At 35.4% G+C, this 23,503-nt stretch overlaps 1 protein-coding gene and 1 long non-coding RNA gene across 2 annotated transcripts in view; both read right to left on the reverse strand.

Moving 5' to 3' along the window:
- Window positions 1–1,845: 1,845 nt before the first annotated feature.
- On the reverse strand, window positions 1,846–4,083 carry LOC134200282 (uncharacterized). The gene is made up of 3 exons (XR_009975107.1): window positions 3,926–4,083; window positions 3,637–3,747; window positions 1,846–2,025 (listed from the first exon to the last, which is right to left on the reverse strand). It is a non-coding gene; the product is annotated as an uncharacterized LOC134200282 (long non-coding RNA).
- A 2,442-nt stretch (window positions 4,084–6,525) lies between these two features.
- Window positions 6,526–23,503, reverse strand: part of LOC101738471 (neuroligin-4, X-linked) — a 116,396-nt gene continuing 99,418 nt past the window's right edge. The window contains exons 4-11 of the mRNA XM_012688920.4: window positions 19,816–19,968; window positions 18,436–18,636; window positions 17,613–18,111; window positions 15,912–16,002; window positions 12,541–12,714; window positions 11,985–12,136; window positions 10,700–10,818; window positions 6,526–10,350 (exon numbers count right to left, since the gene is read on the reverse strand). Coding sequence (XP_012544374.1) covers window positions 9,344–10,350; window positions 10,700–10,818; window positions 11,985–12,136; window positions 12,541–12,714; window positions 15,912–16,002; window positions 17,613–18,111; window positions 18,436–18,636; window positions 19,816–19,968 — 2,396 coding nt within the window. The 3' untranslated portion in view covers window positions 6,526–9,343. The remainder of the gene's footprint in view (window positions 10,351–10,699; window positions 10,819–11,984; window positions 12,137–12,540; window positions 12,715–15,911; window positions 16,003–17,612; window positions 18,112–18,435; window positions 18,637–19,815; window positions 19,969–23,503) is intronic.

A 23,503-nucleotide genomic window follows, 5' to 3' on the forward strand; every position in this document is an offset into this window, starting at 1 on the left:
TACTCCGGTGGCGGGCGGTGCGATGGTAAAAACGAGATGTCGGTATCATAACAATCCTCTGAGCACCATATGAAGACCGAAGCTTATTTTAGATTACCGAATATTTAATAAAATTCTTAGTTCATAGTGGTTTACTAACGCTTATATGGTGAGTAACTAAACCATAGTTATAATAAGCAATGTTATATTGTAGAAAATAAATCTTGGTCATCAAAATCGAGGCTTTAAGAATTTTATCGACGCGATGCTATGGCCCAAATTACATTTTAACCAATAACAGTTAATACCTTCGATAAATCTCTTGTTATGAGTGACATAGAATTAATTACATTTTATGATTGCACTTAGATTGAATTTGGAAATGGACAATAGCCGTATCGTACGTATCACGAAATCGTAAAAAAAAATCAAACTCAAACTGAATCGCCCTAACGACATGTACAAGAGAAACTTGCTTATTATTTATTATAAACAAATTCCAAGCAAGACCATTCGGATCGTTGGCCAATTGAGGAACAAAACCAGCTCATAAGAGAATCTCATAGAAGATTGTTCCTTTGACACTGCTAACTTGTAGCGTGTTAACAATAATGTCAGCAAATCTGACATTACCCTGTACTTCGATATAAGATCTTACCTTCCCTATCCTTAACTTGAAGGTACATTTATTTATTTATTTATTTATGTATTTTTTAAAGATATTCAATAATTATAATGTAAACAAAAAAAAACCTCTTTTTCCAGTCTATCTTAAAGTACATTAGTATACGTAGTGAACTCAGTTGACCTTTGGCTTCGGACATCAGAGTTCTGCATCCATTGCCTTGCCATACTAATGTTAGGAGGAGTGTTTGCATTGACGGTCTCGCAACAAACTTTAAAATGAAGGAATATTTTCCCATTTAGTACCAAACACAATCACTGCCTTGCCACACTAATGTTAGGAGGAGTGTTTGCACTGACGGTTTCGCAACAGACTTTAAATAGAAGGAATAATTTCCCATTTAGTACCAAACACAATCACTTTTTTACAAATTTCCTAAATTCAACCTTTGCTTAGATCTTCGATCATAATGCGTTCAAAATTTTCCCGCGACACTTCTTGAGATTGACAGTTTTGGTATATCAGAATATCTTTCCGAAATTTTGTTCCTATTAGTGTTATTAGTCCTATTAGCTTAGTGTTCGAACTTTCGAATATTTTTTATTTATTTATTGCTTAGATGGGTGGACGAGCTCACAGCCCACCTGGGGTTAAGTGGTTAGTGGAGCCCATAGACATCCACAACGTAAATGCGCCACTCACCTTGAGATATAAGTTCTAAGGTCTCACGTATAGTTACAACGTCTGCCCCACCCTTCAAACCGAAACGCATTACTGCTTCACGGCAAAAATAGGCAGGGTGGTGGTACCCATCCGCGCGGACTCACAAGAGGTCCTACCACCAGTAAAAGAGGTCCTACCACCAGTAATAATAAAAATAATAACGAAATAAAAAAAAATAACGGAGTATTAATCTAGTTCAGCCCTAAGCAATGTTGCGCACGTTGCCGATGGTGGAGGGTCCTCGAAATGCCCGGAGCCCAAGTAATTTAGGTCGGCAGGTCACTTAAGCTTGTATCTTGTAATTTTAATTTGATTAGACTTCAATTTTTCTTCATTTTCAGCTTCCGAAGGCTCCTTATTTGTGAATAAAAATATATTGTAAAACGTTACGTATCACAAGTGTAAATAAAAAAAAATACAATTGACATCATAAAAATGTAACAGTAATTTTTTTTTTTTAAATATTAACTGTTACTTCAGATAAAACTTATTTAATAGAGCAATCAAACCAAAGGTAGTTTTTGTCAATTATTTTATTGATATCGATAATCCCATTGTCAGCTTCAAAAGTTTTGAAGAATGTACTCAAATAGTACTAATACCAAAAGTACACACGTTTTTTTAGAAGAAGTAATATTAATATTTTTTTTGTTGTTATATTAGTGAGTATGCTAAGCTGAGTATTTCATAAGCTGCATCTGTTGAAATAATTTGTATTATTATATAATAATATGACATTCTATATATTTTTATTATAATATATTAGTAGCAGTATCATAATTAATGTATAGAGATAAATGCTGTTATTGATCAGTAAAAATCCTTGCACATGCATAGATTTTAGTCGATAGAAATATGGATTTAGATATATGTATGTATATAATAATGTTATGGGATCGTAAGGCCAAAACTAGTGGATTTTAACGCTAAAACCTTTATTGCTGAAAACCACTCGTAACATCGCAATGATAACGGATAGCTGACATTTTCACCCTTTTTTTCAAAACAATTCTAGTGTGGCCCGTGTGAACAGAGTCAAAAAACTGTACAAATAACAATGAAAATTATACCTAAAAAATACCGATCTTCCCACATAAATATATATCCCATTCATTGAAGCTCAGGATAAATTGCGTCGGAGAAGTAATTTCTACCTCTTCCTAGTGCCATAGAAATAATAAGCGTGAATCAGCCGTTTTGTAATATTGGCCACTTAATAAGTACCTAATTTATGTACTGGCTGGCAAGAAAATTCAAATGATTTTTATTTAAAAAAATGGAACTCTATTTTCATATTTAGTTCTTTGTTTATTGCTAGCGGACAGTTAGTGTGTGATGCGTAGAGAGAAGATGCATGTGACTAGGAGATATATGGAAATGGTAGTGCAAGGTAGACGAGGAAGAGGTCGATCGAAGAAGATATGGATGGAGTGTGTGAATGACGATATGAGAGAGAGAGTAGTGAGTGTGGAGATGACGGCTGATAGAAGAGAATGGAAGAGAAAAATTAGCTGTGCCGACCCCACCTAGTGAGATAAGGTGGAGAAAAAAAAAAGAAAGGCCTTTGTTTATTGATTAGTGTTTTGCTTTTACTACATCTGTATCTTTTTCATTCACATGAACACGACAAAATTTACTATCAATCATGGAACACGAGTCTGTCGCGGTAGCAATGCCTCACAAACGGCTTGGAACATTAATGACGTGTACCGAGTGAGCGCTATAAATGAACGCACGACTGGTTTGAACGCTTCGAGCATGCAATTTTGATCTAAAACCGTAGAGAGTGGCTTGGCTCTGCCCCTGGCATTCCTGAAGTCCATGGGCAACAGTAACCACTCACTATTAGGTGGACCGTAAGTTATTTGCCTACAATGGGCAAAAAAAAGAAAAGAAAAAAAAAGCCAACCCCATAGTACAGTTGCTCGAAAATAAAGTTAACAACGTCTAATTAAAAACGATAAAAATGAATAATTAATCGCTGAGTTAGAAGTACCTTTCAATGTTTGCAACAGAACAATAATGGTCCGTTTGCATCAAATTGGCCAGGTTAAAAAACTTGATAAATCGGTGCCAAACGAACTGAATGATAGTCAGCGCAACGAACGCGTTAGGCTATGCAAAGGATTTTAAACCGTATTATCACTTGCGATGAAAAAATGATTTTCTTCCTAAATCATAAGTAGTCATCATATTCGTTAGACCCTGTTTCAGGATCTAAGCAATGCTCCAAACGAAAACTTACCGTAAAAAAGTCGTGGTTACTGTTCAGTAGTCTAGTGCCGGTATAATTCACTACAGCTTCTTACCTAAATGGTACCAGCATTACTGCGGATGTGTATTGTGAGGGACTAAGCACAATAATGGAGAGGCTCGGTAATCTCCGATCAGCTTTGGAAAATCGGTTGTCCTCGCCGCTCCTGTACGACAACGCCCGATCTCATACGGCACAATAGACAGTAACGAAGGTTAATATTAAAGATCGAAATCTCATTATTGCATGAAAGGCCTCCGAGCCACCAGTAATACTTCAATCATTAAAAAAAACAATAGACAATATCTAAGCTACTCGAAAGATGAAAAGAAAAAAATCATTACCAGAGTCGCAGTACAAATTGTTGGCTTTAGTATAATTGACTGTTTCAAGAAAGGCATTTAAAACTTTCCATTACGCTGGCAGAAATAGACTGATACCATAGGTGCATATTTTGATTGATATAAATATATTTTTTCATAAATAAATGACTCAAACTTCAGTGGTCGTTTTGTCAGTAAAAACCTAAATATCAAAAATCCTAAAATTAATTCGGTTCAAAAAAGGTCCAAGAATTAAGGTTGATTCTTTATGTTAAAAATGCTTTCTTGGAATATTTAAACGAGGTCATACTTCCACTCAGAACTTATACCGTATAATCCATCTACAAAAACGAGTATTTTTCAAAAACAAAAAACAATTTTCTTCGCGTAAAATTTCCTTGAAAACTCCCCGCTACATCTGATGTGTTATGAAAGAAGCCATATTTCAGTAACAACGAGTGCTCCGACCGCTTATTACGCAAAAACTGTTCGAGAGTAATGCAGGCGCCATATTTTACGGGTCTTAAAAACTTCATCGTCGCTAACACCTGTAAACTGTTAGCGATTAGTCGAAGGCCGGGTTCTGTATATGGTATCTTTTTATAGTACTCGAATCGTAATTTATTAGTAATTTTGTATAGTAAATTACTAGTCATCTATTTGTATTAAAATCAGAATTTATAACAAGCAAACACAAATTGCACTACTTAATAAATGATTAGTAGAAGACACAAATACTAAATACGCTAATACAAATAAGGATCAGTTATGATCAATTGCTTGGAAAATATTTAGAGACGTTTGCATTGTTAGACGTTATAAACAATACTAAACTAACACAGATAAATCCAGGAATAAGAGATTATTAGTTTTTACAAAAGTTACAGGTCTTCAAGAATTTCGAATTTTGGCATCTTGGCTTCTAAGAACTACTGCTATTGCTTCCGTGCTTATTTTACCATCTGACCAGAAAACTAAAACTTTAATTTTCAAAGTATGCAATAGCATTTCTGAGATCTATGAGCCCCAGGTTATGTATTCTTGGGTTCTCAATAGTTTTCCAAATAAAATGATCACCAAGATTTCAAGATGAATTGAATAGAATACCTACATAAAAATTTGTTTAAAACATATCAAAACACATTTTCAAGTCTCCTAAAGTGTCTGGGATGTAAACCATGAAAAAGATGTTGCAGATAACTTTGTCAAAGGTGTCTCGTTTTATAGTGTGAACACTGTAGTCCTTTTGAACTTAAAAGCTTTGGAGTGCCTTTCAAAAGGAAATGGCAGGTCTTTCAGATATTTTTATATTTTATGGTAGCTATGCTATGATGTGAGCCTAATGGAAATAGCTGTTAATTTTACAGAAGCACCTTCTCAGAACTTCTTCAACAGAGCGATTATAAAATAGTCAACTCCTTTTTATCCTGCATCCTGCAGTGTCTAAATGTTAATATCCCTGTTGGTGGTGGTTTTTGTGGATGCTGTTTTAACTAATATTAAGTTATTATTCTACTAATTCGTTATTGGATGTAAGATTTCATGACATATCCAAAGCTAGGACAGAGCACGTTATTCGCCTATTTCTAATCCGAGGTATGGTGCTTTTCAGTTTTCATGATAGAATATCTGTCCGACTTAAAATATACATCGAAAGTACAGTTTAAGGTCCATGTACAGGCTATTAAGCCTAGTATTAACTAGGTACGCCCAGAGTCATTTGTCACAGACAGCAATGTATAAATCTATTAGCTATTATAACACGTTTTTATCCTTTCGTTACTCAGCCAACAGTATTCCCTACTTTGTTAAAGAGTTTTTATTCGGACATTTGAGACTGTGTAAGACCACTATATTTTTGTCTGAGATAGAAATGGAATGTGAAGTGATTTTGCGTTTGATTTAAACATTCTTCTTTTAAAGTACATTCTCATTATTACAATTAAACGGATTGTTTGTTCAGACAAATCTGTCAATCCGTTTATCCATAATAAGTTTTACTAGATTGATTATTGTTATTAAATAAAATTACAGGCTGAACGTACTTGTATATGTACACGCAAATGCTGCTTAAAAATTGAAGCTGGCGAAGAGAACTATTTGCGTCTATATTAATAATCGGTACATACTTCTTTCTATTCGTACACTCTTGACAAAGTGGTCGTAGTCATGCACCAGTCGGATATACGACCTGCTCATGACTCTCGTGGGAAATTAGTGCAGTGGTTTCCCGTTGCTTTCTGCACCAGCATTTTAGGGGGTATTTGATCCCTAAGGTTTCTGACGCCTCTTCCATACAGGTTGCCCTGACAGGTGTGTATGGTTATACCGCCATTGCTCGGTTGCCATTGCCCCGTTGGTTTTCTAGCAGGGAGCACCACGGCAACCTGTTGTTCGCCGCCGCCATCCGGCGCATGCAACTGGGGTTGACAATAGGGCCGGTGAAGGTAGCATTCCGATCTCCCCTTAAGAAAGAAACAAAATCGGTACATACTAGGGCACTCAGTATGACAGCACTGAATCTGTCAATTCGAAATATCTGTAATAAATATGCAGTTGTGCATTTTTTATCTTCATGACTGTTTAAGGTATATCTTACGTTCCGAAAGAACACAAATAAATAAATCAAAACAATGTATTTAAGGAGTTTATTTCGTCTTTACCAAATCTCGATAATTGTCATAAGATTCCTTAATAACGCTTACTATAAACATATATAATTTTATTTAACTAAAGATAATAAAGTTACAAGAATGATAAAATAATATACGTTGTAATGGTAATATACGAGGAAATAAATAGTGGTGTGAGAGGCAGAAGTATTTTTATGTTGACATGTTTATTCGTGCTGTTTTAATTGTATGGTTAGTTTAATAGTGGTTTTGAAACGTTAAATCCCGTACAGTAAAACAGCTTTTATTAACATTAATAATTAACCAGTTTCTTCTTTATCATTATTTTTCTTTTGAACAAAGTTACGGTACTATTATGTTCGCATGTCAAGAGTTTGTCTTGGTCTATAGTATTTTCAGTTGGAGTGAAAATTTTTCATGAGTGCTCATAGTCGATAATGTACATATTTACATTATATATATATAGACTGAGTTGTTTGCTCATCTCTCGGTATCATAGTGTTGGCATAGTGACATTTAAAGTAAGCTTTCGAACCTTGACTTTAACTGTTAACGAAAACACCATCTGAAGCGTAGAGCTCAAAATCCCACCCAACCAGCAATCGAGTAAAAAAAGAGGTGAGAGATGGAATCGCGATCACGTAGATCGTAAAATTGTAACACGCTGTTATCAAGGCTGACGTTTGTTCTCGATTATTCCATTTTTTTCATTTCCTTTCTATACGCCCTTCTAAAGCCGCACGTGGAAGCAAAATCGAATATTCTGCGAAGTAAGGGAACGTTAAATATTTTATTCATTTTCCACAAGTAATTAGGACGTGATTGAATTGGCATTCTAGTGAACTTGAAGAGGAAAATTTTGTGTCAGACGTTGAAAAGGTTGACTTTGAGAATTTATTCCTTCGACCAATGTCAGAAGAGTCGATAGATCATTAATTCAGTTCAAAGAATGTTATTAATTTTTCTCTCTCTGCTAAATATTACGTAAGAAGTTTGATTTTAATTTTTTTTTAATACTTCTGCCTATCACGTTAAATACCGAAACAGGATAATTAACCTTAGCGTTCATTACACAGTCTTCGTTACACTAATTAGTTTTATTTACACTTATAAGGGCCAAATAGACCATCAATCAGACCGTAAATTGTTTGGGAATTCATTATTAGACTCGAAACCTGATTTATCTGGCTCATTTTTCAAAGTACAAGAGCCTGCTTCCTATCATAGAAATTCAATACAAACTTGAGAAAAAATATCGAATTCACTAATTTATATGGAAAGGTAATTTATAGGTTGTGACTCAATTGGCCAAAAATGACTTAACGAACTCAAATGAAAATTTGCCCATTGATACTTTATTATCTGAATAAACACAATATAAGATAATGCTTTTTATCGTGACAAATTACGTGACCCACGCTGCGCTTGTTCACGATTTTACGTACCCATGGATCCTCAAACCCACTGGTAGTTTATGTACCAGTGAAACAAGTAGCTGTATATCCCAATAAATCCAATGTGTTTCACTTGAATTAAATGTCCAAAGTATAAAAATGTTGATGCATCTTTTTCCTGGATGATACACATACATATTTTATAGTTTAGCTTCTTGATTTTTAAAATTCTCCTTTTGAATAATTATGCCAAAAATAAGAGATCTATAAGGGGTACCTTAGTTAAAAATAGAATAAGATATTTGGAAGTAATTGATACTTCAACACGTGTTCACGATGTGGCGTCTTCAAACGTAGTATCTATTAAATTAGTTGGTGCTTTTGGTAGCACTAGGATGAGTGAGTGAGTGTTACTGTGAGTTTACCAGATATATATTTGTTTCGGTTACTTTGTATTCGGCTTATGTCGTTAGTGGCCACAAAAATTGTAAAATTCGTGGATTTAAATAAATAAATGTATGCTTTAAAATGCTTTCAGTGCCGTGTATGTTTGTATGTTTTGGTAAAAATTTCATCGTAGATCAGACCCACAAGTTAAAGATTGGCATCAAAACCTACGACTAAGCAAAGTATTATACAAAATTTTCATGTTTTTTTTGTTTTTATTTTAAGGGGAAAAACAGATTGAGGGAATACGTTTGCGATATTTTAGCCAAAATAAACCTATGCTTATTATTGATTTTAAGGTTTGCCTTTGTTCGAGAACTTTTCTGTTATTTCAACAAACGTTTTATTATTAAATAATCATTTACATAAAATATATTTAATTTCACAATTTCATTACGATGCTTTTTCTACCTAAATATTAAATGCAATGTAGATTTCCTATTTAATAATTATGTCATCCATTTTGAACGGATATAACATTACTATGAATTAATCGATTACTATTTACATTATTCATGAAACAATTTACATTACAAGTCATGCAATTTATTACACTTCTCAGAGAATGTTTGTGAGTTTTATATTTCAATATATTTTTGCTATTAAGAAAGTAAAGATTCGCTATTGTTCTTTCTATTAATTATATACGTTTATTATTTTAAATTCATATTTGAATTTATGTGTCGTTTCCAGGTACGCCCAACTATGTACACACTGATTGCAGAGGACCCGCTTAGAAATACGACACAAATATTTAACATCATAATATTGAATTAAAATATTACAAACCTGACATTTCGATCAAATTTAATTACATTAAAGATAATACAAATAATTAAGACTTTACACGTATATATCCACAGTTCACTTTACACATTTGTCAAATTGATATTTACAACCATGCTTTGTCCGTAATCAGCGCACTCAAGTGTCCTTTACACATAATTGTAAATATCTTCCATATCTCATACGTTCATTTCTGACATCGCTGCCTGAGGTACTCTTGGCTTTTGGGAGAAGTGCTGGGCTTGGGGCGAGGATGGAGGTACACCGTTCCCAGCACTCTGTGACTGTCCAGTCTGTGCTTGAACATCGGGTAAATTATTAGCACTAAATGTGGCATTCTTAGGTAGCGTCATGCAGTTTGACGCGTTACAAATCTGATTAGGTTGTTGGTAACTGAACCCCACTTTCCTGGGTAATGTCGTGCATTGACCTCGATTCGATGGAGGACTCGATTTTTGCGTCAGATTGGACATTTGTATTCCCGTGTGACAAACGTTCGGGCAATTTGTGCCCGTAAAATGGGGCACCCTATTCGTCATGGCTATGATAGCGTTTTTGTCCTGATGGTCGATGTCCACGATCGTACTCGAGCTCTGAGAATGTCCCACAAAATAATGAGGGTGCTTTGAAGATACACTATCGAAAGTCGAATTATGATTCCTCTTTTGCTGTTGTTGCAACGCCTTGACCTGCAATCTCGTTTTATCTCTTTGGTAATAAACTCCAGCGAATATTAAAACGTTCAGGATGAGTAGGGAACAACCGATCGCTATCGTAACACTTAACGCTGTGGAGTAGGCCGTGTAACCAGCTACTTCCAAGTTCGAGACGTCCTGAGTGTGCGTGTTGTTCGGAACTTGGCTCTGTGTGACCGCCGAGCCCGGACGAGCGGACATAACGCTGATACATGTAGTGACGTAAGTGTCCATTGTAGTGGACGGAACGTCCAATGTTACGTTGTAAATCGGTTTGCGGTAGAGCTCGAGCGTCGGATCGAAGTAGTTTGCCCGGGTGAGGGGATCGGGCCGCACTAAACCGTCGTACAGCTCGGGGTCGTTGTGGTTCCTGAAAAGGTTGTGTTTGGCGACCACGTCCTTCATCCCCGCTCTGTGGATTTCCGGGATTAGACGCAGCCAAACCGACAGCTGGTGGGCACGGTAATGGTTTTTCATCCGAGGCTTCATTCCTGCAACGGAATTTATCGTGAAAAGGGTTTACCCGTTGTGGAATGTGACCAAATTGTGTTGTTGGCATGGAGAATGAAAAAGGCCGCAGTAATTAACTTTAAAATTGATATTACTTTGGGACGCGAGTTGAATGAGATTAAATTTTGTCTTTTGTTGATTACGTATGGGCATGATGACAAAATTTACAGTAGCTTTTTACGAGATAATCCAATCTACATGGAGGATCTTCTGCCTTTAATGGATGCTACATTAACTGTGTAAATATCTGACAGAGCGTTTTTTGTTGGGTTAAACATTATTATGCTTATAATAATATTTTATCTACGAGTAACTTATGCAAACACTTACCGATTTCCAAGTATTTTTGATGTAAGGTATCGTATTCGTCCCAAACTATACTTTTATATTTGTTCCTTTCTCTTGATATTGGAAGTATAGATTCCATGCGTTGGGCTTCATTGGGATTGCTAAAAGTATTCATTACAGTTATACTGAGACCTTAGAACTTATATATCAAGGTGGGTGGCGCATTTACATTGTAAATGTCAATGGGCTCCGGTAACCACTTAACACCAGGTGGGCTGTGAGCTCGTCCACACATCTAAGCAATACAAAATAAATAAGTAAAAACACGGCTTTAAGACCAAATAGGTACCTATTTATGAGATTCGGGCATGTAGTGCTACCGCATATCTCTATAGGAATGTACTTGGTGACTTATCGTTTAAGTCACGACCGTCTCATGTCCACAGTGTTACAGACCAGTGATTACGCAAATTTATACTTTGTGTCATAGTTTATTTGTTTATTACATAGAAATTCGACATGCATAGCAAATATGTAATAGAAGACATTTGTGAATTATTGTTTGGTAATTGTAATGTACTATGGAACTGATAGGCGTATTGTAGATTATTCAAGATTTACTTTGTGAAGTTTATGGACTTGGGTAAATAATGAAAGGAAGCGCATGAACTGAGCTAGGTTATCTAAATAATCTTAAAGTAATGGGTCATAAACTATGAAAACACACAGCATCTTTGTAAACAGTCTCATGGGCAATCGTGTCATAATGGTGCCAGTACAGAGAATAAAAGCGAAATCAAATCACAAAAGTGTTTTTAATCTATTATAGAACTGGTGCTAAAGCGGAAGCATTTGTTGCTTTCTGTTTGGAGAATCAGGAAAGGGCAGCTGTGCATATTGAAGACAACATTAACGGTTAATAATGAATTCACATTGTAGTAGTATCTATAGGATTTTCCGATTGAGTTCTTTTTTTTTTTGCTTAGATGGGTGGACGAACTCACAGCCCACCTGGTGTTAAGTGGTTACTGGAGCCCATAGAAATCTACAACGTACATGCGCCACCCACCTTGAGATATACGTTCTAAGATCTCAGTATAGTTACAACGGCTGCCCCACCCTTCAAACCGAAACGCATTACTGCTTCACGGCAGAAATAGGCAGGGCGGTGGTACCTACCCGCGCGGACTCACAAGAGGTCCTACCACTAGTTTATCGGTTTTGTTTATACAAAAGACTATATACTACAAATTAAGTATTAAAATTTAGTTTTCCAAGCACGTTGGGTTCTCTCGGTACCCTTCTAACTATATCATAAATTTCTTACCCACTCCGTCCGAAGTTAGCAATATATTGTATAAAGGACTCCGATAGTGCAACTTCGGACTTCGTATAGTTCTTTGGAAAGTGTCCAAGGCCTTCAACCAGTGGAGCTCCGAAGAGATACGGCAGTTCTTCTCCATGGACTGATCCCATTCTCTAAAGAAAGGTTTTGGTTACAAGTTGAGAATTTGATTAATCAATTAGTCGTGCCACGTTCACTAGTGAACAAAGAAGCCCCATAGACATAATCATCTCATAGACATGTAATCACTTGAAAATATTTTAATAAACAAATTAGTATGATCTACGCCGACAAATAGAAACGATATGTGTCGATTGTCGATAGCTATATTAACTACATGTGATATACCTTTTGCAAAAATCGTTTTTAGATGGATTTGGATGGATCAGTGTAAACTCTTGGTCCTTTTCATAAAATGGTTAAATACTTTAAAAGTAATTATATTTTGAGGTGTTTTATTTGAAAGTGCTTTTCTAAAAACCTTTATTGTGTCCAAAACCTGGTCCACCTCATCTTTTGTTTTCAGTTTATTTCTTACCTGTGGATAATCTCCGTCTTTAGTTTGATAGTCGAAGACGTAAAAGAATGTGTTCGGTCCAGAGTCAGGGGAGCTCTTGGCTACACTAAGGAAATCACCAGTTTGGACCAGCGGAGCCACATACTGGGCGTCTGATATCGCCAAAACAGCTGCATCTCTTGTATTGATTGGGTGCTGAGGGCAAATAATATTATATGAATATTTTGATTACTGTAGATGGACAAAATTTAACCTCATTGAAGTGAAAACTTCTTTAGAATCGTTGTGATTTCAAACCGGATGCAACGGAAAAAACGACAGGTAAGAGACACAAATACAAAGAATGAGACAGAAATATACATACTATTTAATGCAGCGCCATCTGTGAGATTTTTTTAATACTAACGTGTGTATGAAAGCTCTTGTAGTGAATTTTAATTTAGGATTATACGTGAAATTAAAATATCAATTCACAGAGGGCGCTACCTTACAATTATTTACTAATGACAAAATTTTACATATACTTAAGACGTTTAGGATAATTGTATTTTAATTTTGGAAGGTTTCACTTCTACCACGTGTGAATTGCACACATTTTGTTTTTTGGTATTTTACTATAGCGAGAGGCCGTAAGCCTTTAAACCCAAGGGCATGAACTTCTTGCCATAAAAACAGGTTAGATTGTGGTACCCATCCGTGCGAATACCTTACCATACCTTGCATATAGACAAAGTAATCGAAACGACAGTCTAACTAAAGGTCAGGTCATGCTACGTGGGCTTAGATCTACGAGCACTAGAAATGTACTGCTCATAAAAGTTTGTTTGTATGTGGGGATTTTTAGAACGACTGGACTGATTCCAAAAACTGTTTTCACAAACAAAAGACTGTCTTCTCCCTACGTAACAAACTAGACCACTTAATTTTGATAAAGTTTTCTTTTGGTATAATAAAATAAAAATTTGCATTTAAAAGTATGTCAGGATTTTTAACGAATATATTAGGTATAATATGTTAGTATGTTTTTAAAGGTAATATTTCTTTCAATATAAAAAAATAGTTTAAGACATAACTGAATTCAGAATGTTAGTTTCGTGCATACTTTTATGGGTAATTGAAGAAAATGTTAAAGTTTATACTTATACCACTACAAAAAAAATATTACTTACTATATTTTATATTAAGTGGTTATCGGAGTCCATAGACATCTACAACGTAAATGCCGCGACCTACCTCAAGATATAGGTTCTAAGGTCTTTTTTTTGTATCAAAAGAAAGATATATTTAAATTATTAATGGGCAATATGGACTTCGTATGGTCTATAAAAAAAAAAAAAACAGTTAATAATAGGTACACGTTTAATTCTTTGATGAAATTCACGATTGTAATAGACCACGAAGACGAAATGATAGCTGCTTATCCATCTATGAACAGATTGGTAAAGGGCTCTAGTCCTGTGATAGGTCCTGAGTTATTCTTATTGAGGATGCGCCTAGTTTAGCTCATAAAAGATTACAACGATACAGGAATTGCATAGTATCATAAATTTAAATTCATGAAATTCAACCAGTTCATTTTAAAAACAGGGAGAAGTACAGGTATTCTGTCTATTTCTGGTGCGATAACCATGATTTGATCTCATGGAAATTTCCATCTTATGCCTCATGGTGAGTATCCGAGTTTGAGCCCTAGTTTTGATATTCATACACAAACATATCTATAATAATGATATAATATTTAAAATTATTATTATTAAGTATTCAACTAAAAATATATTAATGAAATAATATCAAAATTTATTATTATTAAATATTAATTTTTTTAGGTGTTAAGTAAAAAACGTCCAAGATGAGCTATTGTCAGACACAGATAAGTGCATAGTATATCCAAAGAAAGTTCTTGTATGCCGAATAATACCAGATGCCGAATTCTAAAATTCTTCAAACTAGTGAACTTCAACCGAAAACTTGTCCCATAAATTATTCTCTAGACCCCCTCTGTTCCTGGTTGGAACTCCAAAACAATAGGAATTTGGCACGATTTAGTTCGTAAAGGCCAAAAGCCAAGCGGCGTCCGCCAACTGCCAACTCATCATGAGCGTATTTCGTTCAAGATCTCAGGGCAGTACCGTTTTATATCAGAAATGGGTCGACGCGGACTTTATTAAATCCTTCTGCCTTTTGTTTGGGAATTCTTGTCTCGAGTTTTCAGCTGTGTTCGAGGTGACAATTTTCCAGTGAGCACTCAATGGTTTTAAGGATTAACCTCTTATAGTTCATTAGGTGTTCTTTATTACATGTTTAATACTGTATTTTAATACTGTACACATATAGATATACTTTTTGTGAAGGTAAGATGCTACAATTCACCTTAAGACACGGGATTAAGCTCTTAACAGTATTGTAAACCGCAGTTCCATCCTTCATACCGAAAGATATAATAGCTTCGTAGAATATACCTTACAACCAATTGGCCAACGCGGTATGCTAGTATAATACTCATGTTACGACGCTGCGCATTATCCGCTGATTCCCTTAAAATAATTTGGGGTCCTCACGGGAATAGAGACGGTGGTGCTATTGACTACGCTGGCAATAGATTACGTTGCACATGGATTATATCATTTTTATCACTTCAGCTATGAAATTGGAATTGATACGACTCGATTCATTGGTTAACCACCTTTACCACGTAATGGTTATAACTATAAGAGGAATGTGTTCTAGTCTATCTATTAATGTATCTTTGAACCCACAGACGTCTACTCTTGGATTTATACCGCCTTTGATTGGTCCTGCGTTGCGTATCCCCAGAGGATTCAATACTTATCTGTCTATCTATCTATTATCTAAAATAAATAATCTACTGCAATTTAATCTTCAATAATATATAAATTTGACATTTAATTTAACTCTGAAATTCAGGACAAGACAAGCGAGATATGTCGGAGTGAGCTAAATCATTTTGATTGTGCGGGGAACGGTTTAAGACATTTGATAATCTGCTTCATTAACGCCGACATTTCAAAAGCTAAGCCTTCATAGTATACTCATAGTTAACGTAGATAACATTTTTATAGCGATTTTTGCGAAGTTGGTATTTCCAAATTAGATTAATAGATATTTTTGACAAATAATTACTTACTTACTAGTGGTAGGACCTCTTGTGAGTCCGTGCGGGTAGGTACCACCGCCTCGCCTATTTCTGCCGTGAAGCAGACAGAACTGATATCTCAAGGTAGGTGGCGCATTTACGTTGTAGATGTCTATGGGCCCCAGTAACCACTTAACACAAGGTGAGCTGTGAGCTCGTCCACCCATCTAAGCAATAAATAAAAAAAACCTACCTACATTAAAAATATTTAATAAATAAATATAACTTTTCTACTCACCTGTACTGTTCTCTCCCAATCAGTATATTCGTTTACAATCGTGAAAAATATTTCACTCAAATGATATGTATAAGCGTTTCTTACGTAAGTCCTGCAACAAAAGGACATTTAAAAATAATATTAACATTAATTCTTACTTTTTTAAGTGGAGAATTAAGGATTATTTAATATAATATAAATATATAATCTATCTCTATATATAAAAATGAATTGCTGTTCGTTAGTCTGACTAAAACTCGAGAACGGCTGGACCGATTTGGCTAATTTTGGTCTTGAATTATTTGTGGAAGTCCAGAGAAGGTTTAAAAGGTAGATAAATATGAAAATGCTCGGAATTAAATTAAAATAAAAAAAATGTTTTTCCTTTGATGTGTCCCCCGTCAGACCGACTCCTTTTGTTTGTTTTAAGTTTTATTTTATACAAAGCTTTAGGTTTTTTATTTATCGATTGAGGCACTACGAAGTCTGCCGGGTCAGCTAGTAATATAATATAAGTATAAATCAACGTTCCACACTTAACGACCCCGAGCTTGTTTTTTTTTTTCATAACCTGTGCGCTTTTCTATACATCTGTAAGAATAGAACTACCAGTAGAGATACGACATGCTCATCTGATACAATGGGATACGGGAAGAAGGGTTTTGGACTATACAGCCTAGGACAATATTCGTTACAAGAAACGCGTTCGCGATTGACTGCGATTTTAATTTGAAATTTATAAACATAGATACACTATCAAATAGAAATAGTGTCTTCAAATAACAACAGTGAAATACTTTATAGCCAACAAAATAGGCCATTACGTTTATCTATAGAGATTTCAGTGGGAGCTCCTCTTGAATTTCCAGCTGTAGCCAATGAATTTTATCTTTTGTTAAGAAAAAAATTTCTCTACTAAAAATGTTTTAGCCTCATGAACACGAACTTGTTTGCGAAGGGAAAAATATGTTTTTCCTTTTCTTTACATGTTTTTATGTGTCTTTATATGTTATTTTCTTTATATGTTTTTCCTTTTAATAAAGATATCTAATTGGTACTTGTGATGACGTAGCATTTTGACAATTTTGAAAGACGACAATTAAATCTTCCCGAACATATTATAATATTGTTTATTAATAGATTTACATAGAAATTGAGGCTAAAATTACATCTTTATTACATAATTACACATATAATCTGATTAATGAATTACTGTTTACGAAGAAAGAAATATTTGTACATACTTGTCGACTTTTCTGAACTCTGTAAATGTCGGTGAAGTGAAGCGTTTGTAAATATTTAGTGCAGCACAATTGGAAAAATAATATTTTACAAGTATATTAACATACATAATAATATGTATAGACGCGCGAATATGACAGAAACGGACAGAGATTGCTTTTTCAAAAAAGTTACTGTTGTCTGAAAAAATAACCTCAGATATTCTGTAAACTGGTATTAACATTACACATTTTTAATATTTCTAAAACTAATAAATGTTGAGCTATCTTTCATGATAAATAAGATCACTAGAAAAATAAATTTAAAAATGGATTTCTAGTTATGCAGTGAACTCATTACATAGGGTAATCCTTTATTCGTGGCGGTATTGTGCCATCCAATATATCCGAATGGCGATCTACCTTTCATTACGTACCATTCGTATGAGGTCCTGGCCCCATTTCGTTCGAACATCAATTTGCTGAATAAACATCTACCCACCTTATTATTCTGTCCCGCCTTTCACCCTCGAAGCCGTTTTGAATGTCCTGAGCGGAGAATTTCCACAGTGCCTCACTGGTCACAACGCCGAATAGAAGATCGTATTTATTTTGGCCACCTCTGATTCCAAATATCCTATCGCCACTCCGTTTGTCAGCTTTGAAATTATTCACTCCTGACACGCTGGTGAACCCTTGAAGGTCGTTTGGTATGAAATAAGTTAAGAGTTCTTTAGCGTAATCTGTTTTGACGACCACACCGTCAACTGATGGCCCAAAGGCAGTTAAATAGCTCGGTGTATTGATTGCTTCTGACATCAACTCTTCTAGTGGAACTTCTCTTAGACAGTCCACTATTAGCTCATGATCTTTGACTATGTCTTCAGGTAGAGTGCAGTTGGATTGCTTCGCTAATTGGACGGCATAGCTGACTGGGTCTTCTACTAACGCCCATGAGCTCAACGCTGACCCCGACAGAAGGATCGCTCGATGAAACAAACCTGCCAAATATTAAATATTAGTTTCACCGATCTGTATTAGTTGTTTCGAATAGTCTATCACGGCCAAAGGTTATTCCATTTTCAATTATAACTTGAGATTGAAATTTCGAACATTTCCAAAAGGAATCGGCAAGAAAAGCAATTGACTTGTGTTTTTCAATTACCCAAAATGTAAAGCAAACTAAAAACTTTGCAATAATTTAGGTTTCGTGGAATTTTCCGCTTAAACGTCAAAAGTTTACGAAGACTTAAATTATTAGTCGATCTTTTATTTTATTGGAGAATCTCAGTTCTTTCTTTATTTTGTTACAAATTTCATGTTACCTTGCATGACAGTTGGAGATATCATCAAGAAATTGATACAAGCCGCTCCTGAGCCATGTCCAAGCATGGTTACATTGCCAGCATCCCCTCCAAAAAGCGCGATGTTCTGTTGAACCCAGTGCAAGGCTGCTATTTGGTCCATTAGTCCGTAGTTTGCCACTCTGGCTTTAAGGTGTGGTATAGGATTGGCGTTCAGAAATCCTATATGAAAAAATAAAAATGTGTGCGTGTACTAGTGTACACACGTAAGAAGTGAAACTTGTTTATGGCCTTATTTTTCGAAAAATGATCTACATGCAACTTTCTAGAAATTGGTTAAATAAAGTTAAATTAGATAAAGTTTAAACAAAAGGATTTTATTATCATAGACATGAATACAAAAAAGTTAAATTAGATAAAGTTTAAACAAAAGGATTTTATTATCATAGACATGAATACAAAACAGATGGCGCGTAACGGAAAAATGTGACGCGTAACCGAAAAATGTGACGGTAAATTTTTTTCCAACGCCGATAAGGAAGTTTCACTTCAATAAGTAATTATAATAATTCGGATAGTGTCTTCAATAGTCAGCTCAATAATCAGTTCTTCAGAGTAATTTTCGTAAATTATACAGTACAAAACACACAAAGAACCGAAGTGCCTCTGTAACCTCAGAGGCTTCAAACGATCCAAGAGATCGGGTCTACCGACTATTTGAACGACCCGCTTCTTCCTATGTCATTTTACTGTAGGGTAATGCTGCAGATGTTCAATCGATTTTTATTCTGCAGAAGAGGGTTATTGAGGTGATTTATGACATGAACCTGAATGAAACCTTGAGAGGTGAGCGTAAGGAAATTAAAATCGAAACTTTAAGTGTCACACAAAAAAATTGATATTTTAATGTAAGAAAAAATATTCAGGTTTTTTTTTTTAAATATTGTGATGTGATTTTAGAAGACAATTTGTAACTACACTGAGAGTTTAGAACTTGTCTCTCAAGGTGGGTGGCGCGTCTACGTTGTAGATGTCTATGGGCTCCAGTAACCACTTAACACCAGGTGGGCTGTGAGCTCGTCCACCTATCTAAGCAAAAAAAAAAGACATAATACAAAATGAGTATTTATTATAAATAAAAAACTCAATTGCTTAATTTGGTTCTCAGAGCTATTTTGTCGAAGAAATGAGGGGTCTATCTTGTGAATATTGATGTAATCGACAATTTGATTATAATTTGAATGAAATGCGGATACTAACAGAAGAAGAAAGAAAACAATAATGTTTAAGTAAAGAAAAAATCTATGACTCATATGATTCGTTTTGTAAAAAAACGCTACTTCATAAATGTATTTTTGAGAAAAATATTACTAAATTATCCAAAAGTATTATTATACTTACCAAGGATACCGAGCCTGTAATTGATGGTGATAACAACTAATCCAGCGTAGCTAGCCAACACGGAGCCATCGTAAACATTACCGGAATTCCATTCGAAAGACTCCCCGTGAATGAAAACGATTACTGGGTACTTGGCTTGGAGCGTTGGCCCAACTAAAACAAAATCAATAATGTAATTTTACGTTGTTGGTCCAACGTTAACGAACACTTGACCTTATCGTTGGAAGTGATAATATTTGGTTAATCTTGAGAGCTTAAAGGACACCAAAAGTTATTATTAGCTGTTTTCATGGACAAGCATACCGCCAAGATAATTGTTTGGTAATTGGTAATTGATCGGCATTGAAATGTAAAATTTCAAGCCAAGGCAATATATATTACTGGTAGAACCTCTTATGAGTCCTAAGCAATAACAAAAATAATTTTATTAGTTTGTAGGGGGATCCGTGCGATGATCTTGCCGGTTAATTCTAACTGCGATTTCTCATAACATTAAATCTGACGTCATAGTGTAATTATGTTCATATTAGGTGTTGGCTTCGTTAAAAAGCAAATGGAACTTAAACCGTCTCCTCATCTAGGCCTCTCAAATATTAACGTTAAAAATTAAAATGTTTAAAATAAATGTACCTAAATATCAGTCACCTTAGTTCATATACAAGTGACACGTATATTGCGAGATAAAGGCAAACTTTGGATCGAGTCCAGCGGAAATGAAATATGTTTTTCTCATTGAATAAACAAACTGCAAATATTGTTCCGCGAATTTGCTTTGTAACTTTCAAATAAATACGTAGTTGTGTTGACAAACGATTAAGGTTTTGTTGTGGATCCAAAATAAGTTTTCCCGAACTGTTGACCGATTTATTTAGCAGTTATATTTGTAGGCAAAGGATGGCAATTTTTTTTTGATAATAATGAATATTAAACAAACAATACTTGAATCCAAATTCATATAAATTTAATTTATAATAATAGGTAATTTTTGCGAGTACTAGTCAAGATATATTCATCATCATCATCACCATCATCAGCCTTTATCTGCCCACTGCTGAACATAGGTCTTCCCTAATGCCTTCTACATAATCCGGTCCTCCGCCTTCCGCATCCAACGACTTCCTGCCGTGCGCACTAAGTCGTCGGTACACCTGGTTGAAGGACGCCCCACGCTCCTGGTACCCATCCGTGGCCTCCATTCGAGGACTTTCCTCCCCCACCTGGCGTCGCTGGCTCGACAGATGTGACCGGCCCATTGCCACTTTAGCCTGCTAACTTTGAGAGCTATGTCGTCGGCTTTGGTTCTCCGTCGAATTTATTCGTTCCGGATTTTGTCCCTTAGGGAGATACCGAGCATAGCTCTCTCCATCGCCCGCTGTGCGACTCTTAACTTATGGGCCAGCCAAGATATATTACGTATACCATTTTTGACCAGTTTTGCGTAGGAAGTACTTTACGGTAGGCTCTAGAATTATATGTAGGACTTTTCATATATTTTACTGTTGCCCTGCCGCGTATTTTAGGTTTAGGTCGTCTTTTTACATTAAAATTAACCATCATATTGGTTTAATTTAATAAAAATTAAACATAAAATAGAGAAGTAGTCGTTTACATGTCTATATGTATATATAAGAACGCTGATATTCAGTAACCTCTGTTTCCTTCTGGTTATAATAATATGGGATTTATATCGGGGTATATACTGTATATCTGCTGTGTATAAAAGTAAATATAACAAGAGAAAAAAACCGAAACAGAATTCAAAGAAATTTTGAATTTGAATAATAACAAAATAACATTTGAAAAAAAATGGACAAAAACAAATGAAGTCAGTCCAATTTTTCCCTTTCTTTCAAGCACACACTCTCAATCTAATCCTAAAGGGAATAAACAAAATAAACCAACAAATGAAATACGAAAATCTGGAACAAATCTCAGCGAAGACGTAGTACAAATATTTGCTGTACATATTACTCTTGGCGCAGAGGTGCATGACACTGTCGTGGTCTCGGATGATTTGTCGTTTGAATTTTGCAGATTTTCGTACGAAATTCCCGCTGTTAGAATCCAATGTAGGTGTGGAATTGAAAGGTGGATTATCTGGGTTTCCCATTTGCGAATATTTCTTCTTTGGCAGCCGATTTTGAGTTGGCAGCTTAAATTCAGTTCGAAAAAATAGCGTTAGATTTCAAATATAATTTTAGGATTTCAATTATGTGAGATATCAAACCAATTCCTAAACGCATTCGATAGCTGTAATTCTAAAATGTAGCTATCTCGCTCTTTACTCAACTTCCGTCTTGTCTTTTTCCTAAGTGTTCGGTTAAGTGTGCGCTCATATATTAAATAATACTTACTCAAAGGATCATAAAATGTATATATATTACAAGTCCTAAGTGTTGAATCAGAATGTGTATCAGCTGTAAATGAGATTTAGTGTGGGACTCATTTAAATGTTTTGGTATTATAATTTTCTTATGTTAGTTACTAGTGGAATGTGATCAAGAGTATTTTTCCAGATTTAAGAGTAATGTTTTCGTTCGTACTGAAGCCCATAGCCATCTGCAACGTAAATGCGCCACCCGCCTTGAAATATAAGTTCTACGGTCTCAGTATAGTTACAACGGCTACCCCACCCTTCAAAACGAAACGCATTGCTGCTTCACGGCAGAAATATGCGGGGTGGTGGTAGCTACCCGTGCGGACTCACAAGAGGTCCTGCCACCAGTATGCAAAATTGTAATCTTAAACCGTAATCTTACATTCTGAGAACTAAGAGATCAAGTATCCACACGTTTAAGTTTTTTTCATTATCTCCTTAAAGCGAAAGTCAAGGCTTATCAAACAGGATAGAATTAAAATAGTTCTATACTAAAGTTAGCTGCTACAAAAAATTCGCGTGTCCCCTGTACGTTATATCAGCGAATGTTCTGGAATCATTTTTGAATTTTTTAAACTTATCGTGCCGTTTCATATTATAATTACTTGTATTATGAAAATTTTAAACCTTAACTAACAACAGTCACGGAGGTATGGAGCACCGTCTAAGGTTTTCTATGGTTAAAATTTTTGTTTTCGTTTTTACTTGTACAAGAATAGACTCAAAGCCCAGAAGCGTGTTTAATTGGTTTGAAACTGGACTAAATCTAATATAGTTTATAATCATAAAATAATAATTCTTCTTCTTCTTCTTAGTCGTACACTCTTGATAGAGTCGTCGTGGTCATTCATCAGTCAAATCCTGCGATGCCGATGCTCTCGCGATGCGACGCCATGTAGTACGATGTTTCGCAGAGTGAGAGGAATCTTTTTTATTGGAGTGACTCACAGATTTTATGAGTTCGGTCCATCGTGTTGGGAGATCGTCTACGAGATCTTTTGTCCTCGACTTTCTTTTGCACCACCGACCACTCAATGAAGTACTCATTACGAGGGCTAAAATAGTAATAACTGGGAACAAATCACGCACCGTCATCCAGTCCCATTTTAAGATTATGGGTATCAGAGACTGATAAACATACTTATATACGTTTAAATATAGATAATATACATATATAGATAATAAACATCAAAGACAAAGAGCAAACAAACCTGTTTATCACACAATGTTTGCCCGATGTGGGAATCGAACCCACGACCCTCGTCACAGCAGTCAGGGGCGTTACCTACTACACCACCGAGTCAGCCAGTT

Source organism: Bombyx mori, chromosome 15, assembly GCF_030269925.1.
Source record: "Bombyx mori chromosome 15, ASM3026992v2".
In the NCBI taxonomy this organism is placed as follows: Eukaryota; Metazoa; Arthropoda; class Insecta; order Lepidoptera; family Bombycidae; genus Bombyx; species Bombyx mori.